General features: G+C 43.9%; 1 protein-coding gene across 4 annotated transcripts in view; it reads left to right on the plus strand.

The window, feature by feature from the left end:
- The first annotated feature begins 318 nt into the window (after positions 1-318).
- The window catches only part of LOC105478482 (aldehyde dehydrogenase 18 family member A1), a 50,159-nt gene continuing 37,100 nt past the window's right edge, over positions 319-13,377 (plus strand). For 2 of the 4 annotated variants that reach the window (XM_011735863.2, XM_011735865.2), the window contains exons 1-2: positions 319-472; positions 3,628-3,743. In XM_011735863.2, coding sequence (XP_011734165.1) covers positions 3,656-3,743 — 88 coding nt within the window. In that variant the 5' untranslated portion in view covers positions 319-472; positions 3,628-3,655. Of the gene's footprint in view, positions 633-3,627; positions 3,744-13,377 lie in introns of all 4 variants that reach the window. The other 2 variants (XM_024791692.2, XM_011735864.3) reach the window with 2 other exon arrangements.

Genomic DNA, 13,377 nt, shown 5'->3' on the forward strand with positions numbered 1-13,377 from the left:
GCCCGGCATATATGGTTAACACTGACAAACACACCTTATGAAATCTACCAGCAGCTGAGGATGCCAGGCACCTCTTCTACCTCCCTGGAAGGCCCGCTGGGGCGGCATTTGGAAGCTGTCTTCGCCCCTGTCCTCGGCCCATGTCCCCTCCCAGGACGTGGGCGTTCCCCCTGAACTCGAGTCCCGCCTCCTCGAGCTAGCCGGGGCCTAGTGGGCGGGCCAGCCACGTGGACCGCGGGCCTGATTCTCTAAAGGGGCCTACGCCATTGCCGCGCCGCAGCTCCAGGCCAGGCCCTCGCCCGACGTCAACAGCGTAGGCCCAGCTGCCCAGGTTTACTTTTACGCCACTGACGTAACGTCATCGTGCGGGACGTGGACGGAAAAAAAAAGAGAGCGAGCGAGCGCTGGAATCAGCCCGGCGTGGAGTGCGGACCCGTGGCAGTGCCCGGCGGCTGCGGCGGTGGTGAGGCAGGTACGCAGCGAGCGGCGGGGATGGCTAGGCGCCCTAGTCTCTGCGGAAGCTGTTGCGCGTCCAGGCTCTAGCGCGAGGGGCGTGAGCGCCGGGCCGCTGGTCACAGAGGAGCGGGGGCGCGGCCGGAGCAGGTGCCGGGGCCCAGGGATCTGGCCCGCGGGTAGGTGTGGGCCTTGGCCGAGGGATGGCGGCTGCACCGGGCCGCCTAGGGCGCGCTGCAAAACCCCGGCGCGCTCCCATATGCCGGTGCGCGGCGGCCCCGGGATCTACGGATGGCTCCGGGCCCCTCACCTCCCCGGCCTCCCCTGGATACACCATGTGAGGAACTGGGCCAAGTGGAGACTTCAGGCCTCCGCGGGCCCCTTCTCGATCGGAGAGTCCGGAGCCTGCACTGGTGGTGGCGGTGGTGGCGGTGGTGGCGGCGCCGGGATGCCGCGGGTTTTAGCTGGCCACACGCCGACATCTCGGGCCTGGGTCTCTAGTTCCCCGCGGCCCTCCGGGCGTTCGTGATCCCCTCCTCAAAGCCAGACTCCCTTTCCAGTATGGCGTTCTGTGTATGCTGGGGCCTTCCTGTTACAGCAGGGTGCACCCAGATACCCCACCTCATCCCTTCCCCCATCATTGTCCCCTGCCCTCTGAGGTGGTGAGGCCCATCGGATCTTTGTGTTTAAGTGGTGAGCCATATACCGAGCATGTGTTTGTGGATGAACTGTGTTGGGACTGAAGTTCACTTCTCTGTTCAAATCAGTTAGATAAGGGCTTTCTGTTTAGTCTGTAAAGAGATACTTGAGAAATGTCTTGAGTCAGAACATGAAAACTTTTTTCAACTGATGATACGGAGTCTAAACACACACAGAGAGTCTAGACGCAGTCACACGAATCTAGATATGAGTCTAGACAGACACACACACACTCTTTGCTCCTTGGGATCAACTGTGTGCTTCTCGAGGGCGTAATACACTCTGGCAAAGTGAGCTATCCATTACAGTGACAGAGTAGATGTAACCTCCGAGGTCAGTCAGAGATAGTGGTACACGGAAGAGGCCAGGAGGCTTAGTTTCTGTGTCAGTCTTCAACCTCTAATTCAGTGACCGTAAGTGTTCAGAGCTTTCAGTCACTCTTGGGTAACAGAGAGTTACACAGTCAGTCAATATATGTGTGTGATTGTATCTATCAGTGAATATTCGTTGAATTCTTTGTTCCTGTGATGGGTCTTGAAGGAAATTAAGGAGAAAATTATCGTAAGGCATCATTAGTGCCTAAAAGACAAAAAGAGGAAAACTGACATTTACTGACCATCTGTTGTACCCAAGCATTTTCCACGCATTATCTCATTTAATTCTCGCTATAATTCCATGAGGTCCTTAGTGTTAGTATCCCTGATTTATAAGTGAGGAAACAGAGGCTTAGGAAAATTAGGTAGCTCTCCACGAGACACACACACAGATAGCAAGTGCAGAGCACGAACCCAAGTCTGACCAATTTCAAAGGCCTTGTTCCTCATCGTTTTTGCCATATTGTCAATGGAAAGTTTGTAATCCAGATGGGAAAAGCAGTAGTCATGGGCTATTTAAAATCTAACCTATGGAATATATATCCAGCTGTGAAGACTAGAGTTGCTGGGGAAGGTTTCTTAGGGAGGTGGAACTGGAATTTGATTGTTCTACCCTTTGGCTCTTCTATAGTTATTTTGGAGAATTCACATGTAAATAATTGTTTAGCAGCCATTATTGAAGGAATTTATATAAGCAGCAAACATAGATCATGTGCCAAAATCATACTTCAGTGTTATGAAAAAACTGAAATAACAAAGATCAATTAATACTGTGTTGCCTACTAGATGCCATATGTTTTAGAACAGCTGTATCCTTCCATTCTCTGTCCTATTTCGGTGCCTTGTGCAGTATAAATTGTAAAGCAATAACACCATGCCTTATTCTTCTTCACTATGGGGCTAAATGCTAGTCTTCTGAGGCACATTTAAGAGGGCTGGGATATATCCACCAATCCATAGAACAAAAGTTAAAAGGAGGCCCACAAACAAAGAAACCGAAGTGTTTTTCTTGTGTAAACAGCAGTGTCTCTGTAGCATAAAAAGAGCCACAATATTGGGAGGCCGAGGCAGGTGGATCTTGAGGTCAGGATATCGAGACCATCCTGGTCAACGTGGTGAAACCCCAACTCTACTAAAATACAAAAAATTTGCCAGGTGTGGTGGCGCACCGTGCCTGCAGTCCCACCTACTTGGGAGGCTGAGGCAGGGGAATCTCTTGAACCCGGGAGGCAGACGTTGCAGTGAGCCAAGGTTGTTCCACTGCACTCCAGCCTGGCGACAGAACAAGACTCCGTCTTCAACAAACAAACAAACAAAAAAGAGCTACAATAATGAATGGCTTGTTCTCCCTGTACATATAGGAAGGAGTCCCCTACTTTTTTGTGAAATAAACTATTCTTTGTCTAAAGTCTCAAATTTGACCCAGGGTGAGGAAATGCCCATAACTGCCTCATATTCTCAACCAAGATTTCTAGCCATGTTCTCATCCTCCACAGGATTTAGATGTTAGCCACTTGCAGACATTGCCACTGCCTTCCAGGGGTACAAGAGTTACTTTATAATCCTGGGGCATCAGGAAGAAAAACATGGCAGCAGCCTCTGCCCTTTCCTCTTGCTTATCATGGCTGGCTGGCAAGGATCAAGCTGACATTTCAAATAGGTGCATTTCCCAGTTCTGTTGGGAGGTGTCAGGAGAAAAGTGGACATGGTTGTTTTAGGATATTGGATCCGTTACAGGAATTATATGAAGATTTAGTATTAATACATAAGCATTGCACCTGAAAGATTTTTTTTTTAATTTGGAAGATACCAAAAACAGCAGGTATTTTTTGTGTCACAAAATATTCCTAACCCTGCATTATTATTTGCTTACATAAAAACTAAGATGGTCCTAGGAAAGGAAGGGCTAGGGTTGAGACCTAGAAAAGAGCCACTTACTCTTTCTCTCTTTTCTGTAATATAGAGGAGGTGGGAGTTTGTCTAATACAGCAGAGTTTAGAGCAGGAGAGTCAGATTTTTACTCTGAGAGTAAGGGGAAGGAGAGGGAAATGAATTCTCCAGTATTTTTCATTACTCACTTTTTAAAAAATGTATTCTGCAGATACTTTGGTCGGTGACCACATCGCAACATGTTGAGTCAAGTTTACCGCTGTGGGTTCCAGCCTTTCAACCAACATCTCCTGCCCTGGGTCCAGTGTACAACCGTCTCCAGATCTCGTATGTACCATAGATAACTTATGAGTATGTGGGAAGTTTGATAGTCAAAGTGTGTTTCAACAAGGTTTTCAAAGAGAAAAAAAAGTGTTTGTTTGTTTGTTTGTTTGGAGACAGGGTCTCATTTTGTCACCCAGGCTGGAATGCAGTGGCACAAACAGCTCAGTGGAGCCCAGACCTCTTGGACTCAAGCAATCCTTCTGCCTCAGCCCACCAAGTACTTGGGACTACAGGCACACACCACCACACTGACTCTAACTTTTTAATTTTTTGTCGAGATGGGATTTTGCCGTGTTGCCCAGGCTGGTCTTGAACTCTTGAGATCAAACAATCTGCCTGCCTTGGCCTCCCAAAGTGCTGGGATTACAGGCCTGAGCCATCATGCCCAGCCAAGAAAATAGGTTTAAAAGAGGGAAAAAAAACCAAAAAGATGTAATTTGGCAGAATTGGACAAAATTCTGCCAAATAAGGAAACAAAGAGGTAGTCTCCTGGTGAAATGTTCTGAGTGTTTGGGTCAATGAAGTGTTTCCTGTATTTATTGCCCCCAAAATAAATTTTTACTTTTTTTTTTTTTTTTTTGAGTCTTGCTCTGTCACCCAGGCTGGAGTGCAGTGGCATAATCTTGGCTCACTGCAACCTCTGCCTCCCAGGTTCAAGCGATTCTCCTGCCTCAGCCTCCCAATTAGCTGGGATTACAGGTGTGCATCACCACGCCCAGCTAATTTTTTTATTTTTAGTAGAAATGGGGTTTTGCCATGTTGGCCAGGCTGGTCTCGAACTCCTGACCTCAGGTGATCCACCCGCCTTGGCCTCCCTCCCGAAGTGCTGGGATTACAGGCGTTAGCCACTGTGCCCAACCCCATGCTATTTTTGTTCATTACTTTTTTTGTAATTAAGTTTTAGATTTTGAGCTAATTATAAATTCACTTGCAGTTTTAAGAAATAGTACAAAGAGGTCCCTTATACCCTTTACCCAATTTCACCTAGTATCTCAACCAGGGTATTGACATTGATACGATCAAGATACAGAACATTTCAATCACCACAGGATTTTTTATTTAACAGCCACTGTCCTCTTTCCTATTACTAACCTCCGGCCAACATTAATCTGGTCTACATTTTTATAATTTTGTCATTATAAGAATGTTATATAAATGGAATCATCCAGTATGTGACCTTTTGGGATTCTGTTTTCTTTAGTATAATTCTCTGGAGAGTCATTCAAGTTGCTGTGTGTATCAGTTAGTTCCTTTATATTACTGAGTACTATTTAATGCTATGAGTGTATCACAGTTACTGTAACCATTCAGCCATTAAAGGTCATCTGGGTTGCTCTCATTTTTTGGCAGTTATAAATAAGGCTGGTATGAACATTCATGTACAGGATTTTGTGTGAACATAATTTCATTTCTCTGGGATAAATGCCTAAGAGTGTAGTTGTTGGGTCAGATTGTAGCTGCATGTTTAGTTTTTTATATAGTTTGAATGTGTGTCTCTACCAAATCTCATATTGAATTGTAATCCCCAGTGTTGGAGGTGGGGCCTGTGGGAGGTGTTTGAGTCATGGGGGTGAATCCCTTATGCCTTGGTGCTGTCCTCGAGATAGTGAGTGACTTCTCACAAGATCTGGTTAAGTGTATGGCACCACCCCCTCACTCTCTCTTCTTGCTCTCTCTCTCTCACTGTTGGAGATGCCTGCTTCCCCTTTGCCTTCAGCCATGATTATAAGCTTCCTGAGGCCTCACCAGAAGCTGAGCAGATGCCAGCACCATGCTTCCTGTACAGCCCACAGAACTATGAGCCAATTAAAACTCTTTTCTTTATAAATTACCTAGCCTCAGGTATTTCTTTACAGCAATGCAAGAATGGCCTAACACAGTTTTATAAGAAACTGTCAAACTGTCTTTGCAGGGTGGCAGTACCATTTTACATTCCTACTAGCATTGTATGAGTGATTCACTTTCTCTACATCTTTACCATCATTTGATGTGGTCACTCTTTTTTATTTTAGCCATTTTGATAGGTAGGTAGTGATATCACATTGTGGCTTTAATGTGCCTTTCCCTAATAGCTAATGATACTGAACATCTTTTCATGTGTTTATATCCTCTTCAGTGAAATGTTAGTTCATATCTTTAGCTCAGTTTTTGTTTTGTTTTGTTTTGTTTTTGTTTTTTGAGATGGAGTCTCGCTGTGTCACCCAGGCTGGAGTGTAGTGGCGCGATCTCAGCTCACTGCAACCTCCGCCTCCCAGGTCAAGCGATTCTCTTGCCTCAGCCTCCTGAGTACCTGGGATTACAGGTGCCCACCACCATGCCCAGCTAATTTTTGTATTTTTAGTAGAAACAGGGTTTCACCATGTTGGCCAGGCTGGTGTCAAACTCCTGACCTCAAGTGATCCCCCCACCTCAGCCTCCCAAAGTCCTGGGATTATAAGCATGAGCCTCCACACCTGGCCTTTAGCTCAGTTTGAATTGGAAAGTTGTTTCTTTTTGTTTGTTTGTTTTTTAACTATTGAATTTTGAGAATTCTCTATATCTTCCTGTCTTAGTCCATTTTTATTGCTATAAAGGAATATCTGAGGCTATAAAGGAAAGAGGTTTATTTGTCATGGTTCTGCAGGCTGTACAAAAAGCATGGCACCAATAACTGCATTGGGTAAGTGCCTCAGGCTGCTTCTACTCTTGGCAGAAGATGAAGGGGAGCTGGTGTGTGCAAAATCAGATGGCCAGAGAGGAAGCAAGAGAGAGAAAAGAAAGAACCAGGCCCTTTTTAACAAGCATTTCTTATGGGAACTAAGAGTGAGGACTCATGCATTCCCTCTGAGAATGGCACCAGGCTGTTCATCAGGGATCTGCCCCTGTGATTCAAACACTTCCCACCAGGCCCCACCTCCAACACTTGGGATCATATTTCAACCTGAGACTTGGTAGGGCCGTACCATATGCAAACCATAGCACTTCCAGGTATTAGTCCTTTGTTGGATAGGTGGTTTGCACATATTTTCTCTCAGTCTCATAGATTGTCATTTTATTCTTTTAACAGGGTCTTTCATATAGGAAAAGTTTTTCTTTTGACGAGGTCAAATTTATCAGCTTTTCTTTTTATGGATTATACTTTTGGGGTGGTCAAGTCTAAGAACTCTTTGTATAACCCTAGATTTTGAAGATTTCCTCCTATTTTTTTTCCTAAAAGCTTGATAGTTTATATTTTACACTTAAATCCATGATCCATTTTTTTGTTGTTGTTATTTTCTTGAGAAAGGATCTTGCTCTGTTGTTACCCAGGGCTGCAGCATAGTGGCACGATCAAGGCTCAACCTCCAGGGCTCAAGTGATCCTCCTACGTCAGCCTCCCAGGTAGCTAGGACTACAGGTGTATACTACCACACCTGGCTAATTTTTTTCTTTGTTTATTTTTTATTTTTTATTTTATTTTTTTGAGACAGGTTGTTGCTCTGTCAACCAGGCTGGAGAGCAGTGGTGCAGTCGTTACTCACTGCAGCCACAACGTCCCAGGCTCAAGCGATTCTCCTGCCTCAGCCTCCCAAGTAGCTGGGACTATAGGCCTGCACCACCACATCCAGCTAATTTTTATATTTTTTGTTGAGACAGGGTTTTGCCATGTTGCCCAGTCTTGGCACATTTAATTTTAAAAAAAATTTTTTATAGAAATGGAGTCTATGTTGCTCTGGCTGGTCTCGAACTTCTGGTCTCAAAAGATCCTCCTACCTTTACCTCCCAAAGTGCAGGAATTACAGGTGTGAGCCACTGCACCCAGCTTTGTGATCCATTTTGAGTTAATTTTTGTATAAGGTGTGAGGTGTAGGTCAATGTTCATCTTTCAACTTTTAATACCAGTTGTTCCAGCATCATTTGTTGAAAGGCTGTTTACGATGTTTTGAGTTGGCTAGCTCCTCGATATCACCTAAATCTTATCAGTAGTCCATTTCCAGGTTTCATTGCAAGATGACTTGCCAATCAACTCATCAGGCTTATCATTAGACAGAAAAATCTCTTTCCTATTCATGTAGAGTATAAGGGCTAAAAGTTCAGGATTTGGAACCAGGTCCTGGGTTTTTAAAACTAGCCCTTCTCCTTATTAAGTAACTTAGTAGCTTAAAACAACTGTCTGTTTAGGTCACAATTCTGTGGGATGGTATTTTGGACTGGGCTCAGCTGCACAGTGGTTCTGTGTCTGTGTCAGGTCTCAGATTGACTTAGGGCTGATTGTTGGGGATGAAGGGGCCTCTGCTGGGATGACACATCACCTATGTTCCGTGTGGCTTCTCATCCTTCAGCAAGCTGTTCGTGGCTTCTTCGCGTGATGCTTGCAGGGTTCCCAAGAAGGGCAAGCATGGTAGCTGCAAGTCCTCTTGAGATGTAAACTCAGAATTTATATACTGTTCCTTCTGCCACATTGTTTTGGTCAAAGCAAGTTACAGGGCCAGCCCAAATTTAAGAAGTTTGGAAAATTGACTCACCTGTTAATGGAGAAGCTGCAAAAGGATTGTGGCCATTTTTGTAATCTGGCAACACTGGTAAATTACTCAGTTACTCTGAGCATCGGTTTCCTTATTTATAAAATGGATAACAAGAATAAGGAACTCAATAATACCTAACTTATGAGGCTTAATTCATGAGAATTCAGTGAGATGATGATGATGGTGATGACGACGACAGTGATGATGAAGGTAGAGTATAGAAAAGCTCAAACTATTTTTCCTCTGCTCTCCATGACAACGAGCAACACAGAAGACTTCTGTGACCAAATGTGTGGGGGTTGCAGTGGACATCAGTTGGGTATCCTTCAGTTCAATTCTGACACTACCTCCCCGAGGACAGCCCACAGGTTGAGGGCTCAGTCCCACAAGATCATCCCCACCTTCCTACCAGTCCTAAGTCCAGGCCTCTGGAACTGCTGACTGACCAGCTTCAAGCTGGGGTTCCCACAATCCCCTCTTTGGGCTTGGTTGATTTGCTAGAATCATGCAGAGAACTCAGGGAAACACTTAGATTTACCAGTTTATTACAAAGGACGCAGATGAAGAGATACGTAGGGTGAGGTGTGGGGTAAGAGGCACAGATCTTCCATGCCCGTCCCGGGCACACCACTCTCCAGGAACCTCCACATGTTCAGCTGTCTGGAAGCTCTCCGAACCTTGTCCCCTTGGAACTCTTATGGAGACTTACTGGGGTAGGCATGATTAAAGCATGGACAACTGTGTTGAAATGTGATTGAACAAAAAGGATGTGACCTAATACTAATAGACTGAGTGGGGTAACCCAGCAAGGCCTGTCTGTTCAGATTTTATCTTGGTCTTTCTGTGCAATATTTCTTCCTCCAAGGTATGGGGCAGGACCGTCTCTGGATTGAGAGTCTTACAACCCACAATCAAATTAGAGTCCTGCCTTGAGCAGGTGAAAGGAGTTCAGGAGAAGATCAGAGAGAGATTCTGTTTCCTTACACCAACATTATAACGAAAGACTAAAAAGCACTATTAGAGTTATAAGCCAGGAACCATGGATATATATGCCATGTCACAATAAGTAACACTTTTTTCATAGTACCAGCTAATACGCATTGAGTATTTATTTTGTGCCAATCTCTGTTCATGCATGAACTTGTTTTATCCCCCATACCAACCTTATGAGATAGTTAGGGAGACAGCAAGTAAGTGAAGAGGTTGAGATTCCACTCAGGCAGTCTGGCTCCAGAGCCAACGCTTATCCTTTTTACTCCTGTAGAAGGTGTGTGAATACTTAGTACAACTCCTGGTATGTGGTAAGTGTTCACTTCAGTATTTTTATTATTGATACTTATCCTCATTAGGCTCATTCGCAGAAGGAGGCACTTTCTAATTGTTTCCCTAGATTTTTGGATTTGGGGATTTGGATTTTTCTGGAATGGAGCTCTTTCACTGATCATGATAAGCAGAATAGCAGGGGGAAAAAATAGGAAAAGAAAGGCAAAATGAGAAAGCTTATGGAGACAAACAGAGAAGGCAATGGAAGGCCAGAAAGAAAAAGAGAAGTCATGTCAGGGTCCCTTCTTGCTGAGGCCTGGAACACAGCCTCATTGGTTGCTGGGCATAAGGACTCTGATGCTGAAGAAGTAAAGGGTTCTCCTCCTTAAGAGTAATAAGAGTATAATCTGTGGCCCTTAAGAAGAACATGGACAACCCCTCCCATCCCCCACCATGCCACACCTGTACACACATACACCTCACTATGCCCTCATACCTACTAGGAGGGGACAGATTTTCTTTGGAACTTAGAGCCTAAAAGTTCCTTAGAAGATGGGAAACAATTACTTCTCTAGAAACCTTGAATTTTCCTAACTAATCAAGGCCTTCTCCGTTTTCAGTATGGACCCTAACAAGTGTAATACACTGTAGAACATTTAAAAAATACCCCCCAAGAAATGTAGGGTCAACCTTGGAAGGTAAAAGGTGTTGTTCAATAGGAAACCCAAAAAGCTCTGGGTCCCATGAAGCTCTCCTTTGTGCTAGAACCTACTGGATTTGACTGAGTCACCTGCATGAAACCTTATTAACAGTGGTGACCTCCTCTTGAACCCTAACAGGCCTTATCTACTGCTGTTACCCTATTGTCTTCAGCCAGAATGACCCTTGACTACCTGGCACTGAGCCATGCCACCCACCCTCTTCTGATACAGACTGTGGGTTAGCTTCCTTCATGCTAGCCTGGCTGCTGGATTCTGATTGGCTTCTACCATTTGATCACCATTTGATCAGCTGGACAGACACGCATGCCACTAGCCATGTTCCTGAGGTACCCTCTCAGGCTGCTCCACCCATGCTCACCACCCCTTCCAGGTCAGGATAGGCCCTCCAGCGGACAGGAGAGAAAGCCAGAAAGCCTAGATCTGACAGCTATCAAAGGGATAATACATAATACTTGGCATAGCTCTGAGCTCTGCAAACAGCCACTGATGATCCCTGGTCCAAACCCTAGGGAAGTAAGCCTGTCCCTCCACCACCCTTCTCTCTATCAGATCAGTGAGACCAAACCATTATGTGTACAACTTTTAAACTTAAAACTTATGTGTACATATTGCTTAGGATAATATTCCTGAAAACAGAGTAGGGTACCTGTATTATTAATAATTAACCTAATGAAGGAAAGTAGCACTCCGCAAAACTTAGTCTCAACAACAAACCAGTCTTTTAGTCCCAGGGACTCCCGTAGCAGGAAGAGACCATACACCTGTGGATCCAGCAATGCCGTCAGAATCCCAGTTCCATCCCAGATAATGGCTTACTAAGTAGCTGTGTGCCCGGATCTCAATGCCAAGCCTATTGTGAAAAAAGATCATATTATCTTTCTTATATCTCCACAAACCTGAAACATAGTCACTTGAAAAATGGTTATTTAAGGAAAGGAAGAAATGAATCTTCACTACTTTGTTAGAAATGTTCTAAGATTTGTGTGTGAAGGACACAGGAAGGGAGGAGAACCCACAGTCGCCTTCCCATTCATGAGAATAAGCTCCTGCCTACTTTACCCACCATCAGTAGATAATGGTTAGGGAGTGAGTTAGTGACCAGGAGAGAGTCAGAGGTCTAAAGAGGTTTTCAGAAAATTGTCATTTATAGACAGACAATATAAAGGGAAGTGATAATGGTTGGTTCAAGTGAAGGTACTTAACTCTCTAATACAGTAATAGAACAGTGGTTCAAAAGGTGGCTTGGAATGATTATTTTAGTAATTCATTTGAATATTTATGAGTTGCTTATAATGAGATATAGAAAAGTCTTTGCAGGGAATTGCTTAAAGCTTAGTCCTGCTGAGAACCTATGTTACCCACCATGTCTTGCTTCTTGCTATCAGGAAGGAAGGTCTATTTGCTGTAAGTGCTCCTCCACCCCCACTGATTGACAGCATCTTCTCTCCCATGGAGACTTCACCCAGCCCATCTGCCTATGCAGTCATTCTCCTTCTATGTCAGTTACAATTATGTGCATGTAGCAGGAAACTCAAAATAATAATGGCTCAAACAGGATAGAAATGTATTTCTCTCTTTCTCCTGAAGGAAGCCTAGCAGTCCTGAAAGAAGGTAGGCAGTCCAGGGCTTCCAGAATAGCACTGTGGAATCATCAGAGATCCCTGCTCTTTCGTTCTTGTTGCTTCACAGTTCCTTCCAGTTCAAAATGAGTGATTGAGCTCCAGCCTTCATACCCATGTTCCAAGCAGCAGTGGGGATGAATGGAAGAAAGCATGTCTCTTTTAAGTTCCTAGAAATTCCACATAACATTTTCACATGTATCTTGTTAGCCAGATATCTTGTTAGTCAGATAGCTTGTTGGTCACATGGTCCTGTCTATCTGAGCAAGAAAGGCTGGGAAATGTAGTCTTTAGACTGATGGCAGTATGCCTCGCCAATACTTGGGGATCTGGTAATTGTGTGAGAAAGGACGAATGGGTAATTAGTAATCAGCGAAGCAGGAAGTGTTGGGCCCATGAGAAGTGTTGAAGGGGTTCTGTGCCTGACATTCAGCTTTTACTCTTTTACTTCTGGCTTTATGCAGGTTTCTCTTTGGCTTTTAATCAAGATTTTTTTCCTCCTTAGAAATCTTGTATAATTTTTTTTGTTTGTTCATCTGTACAAATGATCTGTAATCTTGTACAGTGTTACAAGAAAAAGAATCAAGAAAATTGGTTAGAGGCAGATGTCCCAGGGGATAGAAAGTATCTGACTCTAACATTGCTTTTCCTTCAGAAAGCTCTTTGGTTTCTTTCATCATTGTTACAGGCATCTGAATTCATCAAAGAGAAATTGTAGATAGGCTAGTTGAGATTTTGTATTATTCATACACTTACTTTGTTCTTTACTGTCTTTGCTAATCAGGTTCTTCCTTCTTTTTTTGTTTTTTGAGAAGGAATCTCACTCTGTCGCTCAGGCTGGAGTGCAGTGGCACGATCTCGGCTCACTGCAACGTCCGCCTCCCAGGTTCAAGCGATTCTCCTGCCTCAGCCACCTGAGTAGTTGAGATTATAGGTGCCCACCACCACACTTGGCTAAGTTTTGTATTTTAGTAGAGACGGGGTTTCACTATGTTGTCCAGGCTGGTCTTGAGCTCCTGACCTCAAGTGATCCTTCTGCCTCCGCCTCCCAAGGTGCTGGGATTATAGGTGTGAGCTGCCATGCCTGGCCGGCTCTTTCCTCTTTTTATAGTTTCTTTAGAAACACCCATATTTTTCTGATTATGAAAGCAATGCATCTTTACTGCATAAGCTTGGAAAACCTAAGAAAGAACAAAGAAGAAAATTTAAAATTGCTTATAATCCTATCAAGAGATAAAATATTAATTTTCCATTAATTTTATCCATCTATGTGTTTATACATATATGAAATTAACATATAAGCATTTTTGTACATTATTAAAAATTCTAAAAATGTTAATCTTTTTCCCTTTATCCAACATTTACTCTACTTCTGATTTTTCTGATAATAAATAACACGGTGATGAATAGCTTTCTGATAAATCTCTTTTTTAGATAACTTTTTTAAAGGCTTTTGATACATTTACCAACCTGTCTTCAAGAGAGATTAATTTGTTTGTACTGTTCACCAACAGCATTTGAGTATGCCTATGACCTGCATCCTGGGTGT

The sequence above is a fragment of the Macaca nemestrina genome, chromosome 9 (genome assembly GCF_043159975.1).
Source record: "Macaca nemestrina isolate mMacNem1 chromosome 9, mMacNem.hap1, whole genome shotgun sequence".
NCBI lineage: Eukaryota > Metazoa > Chordata > Mammalia > Primates > Cercopithecidae > Macaca > Macaca nemestrina.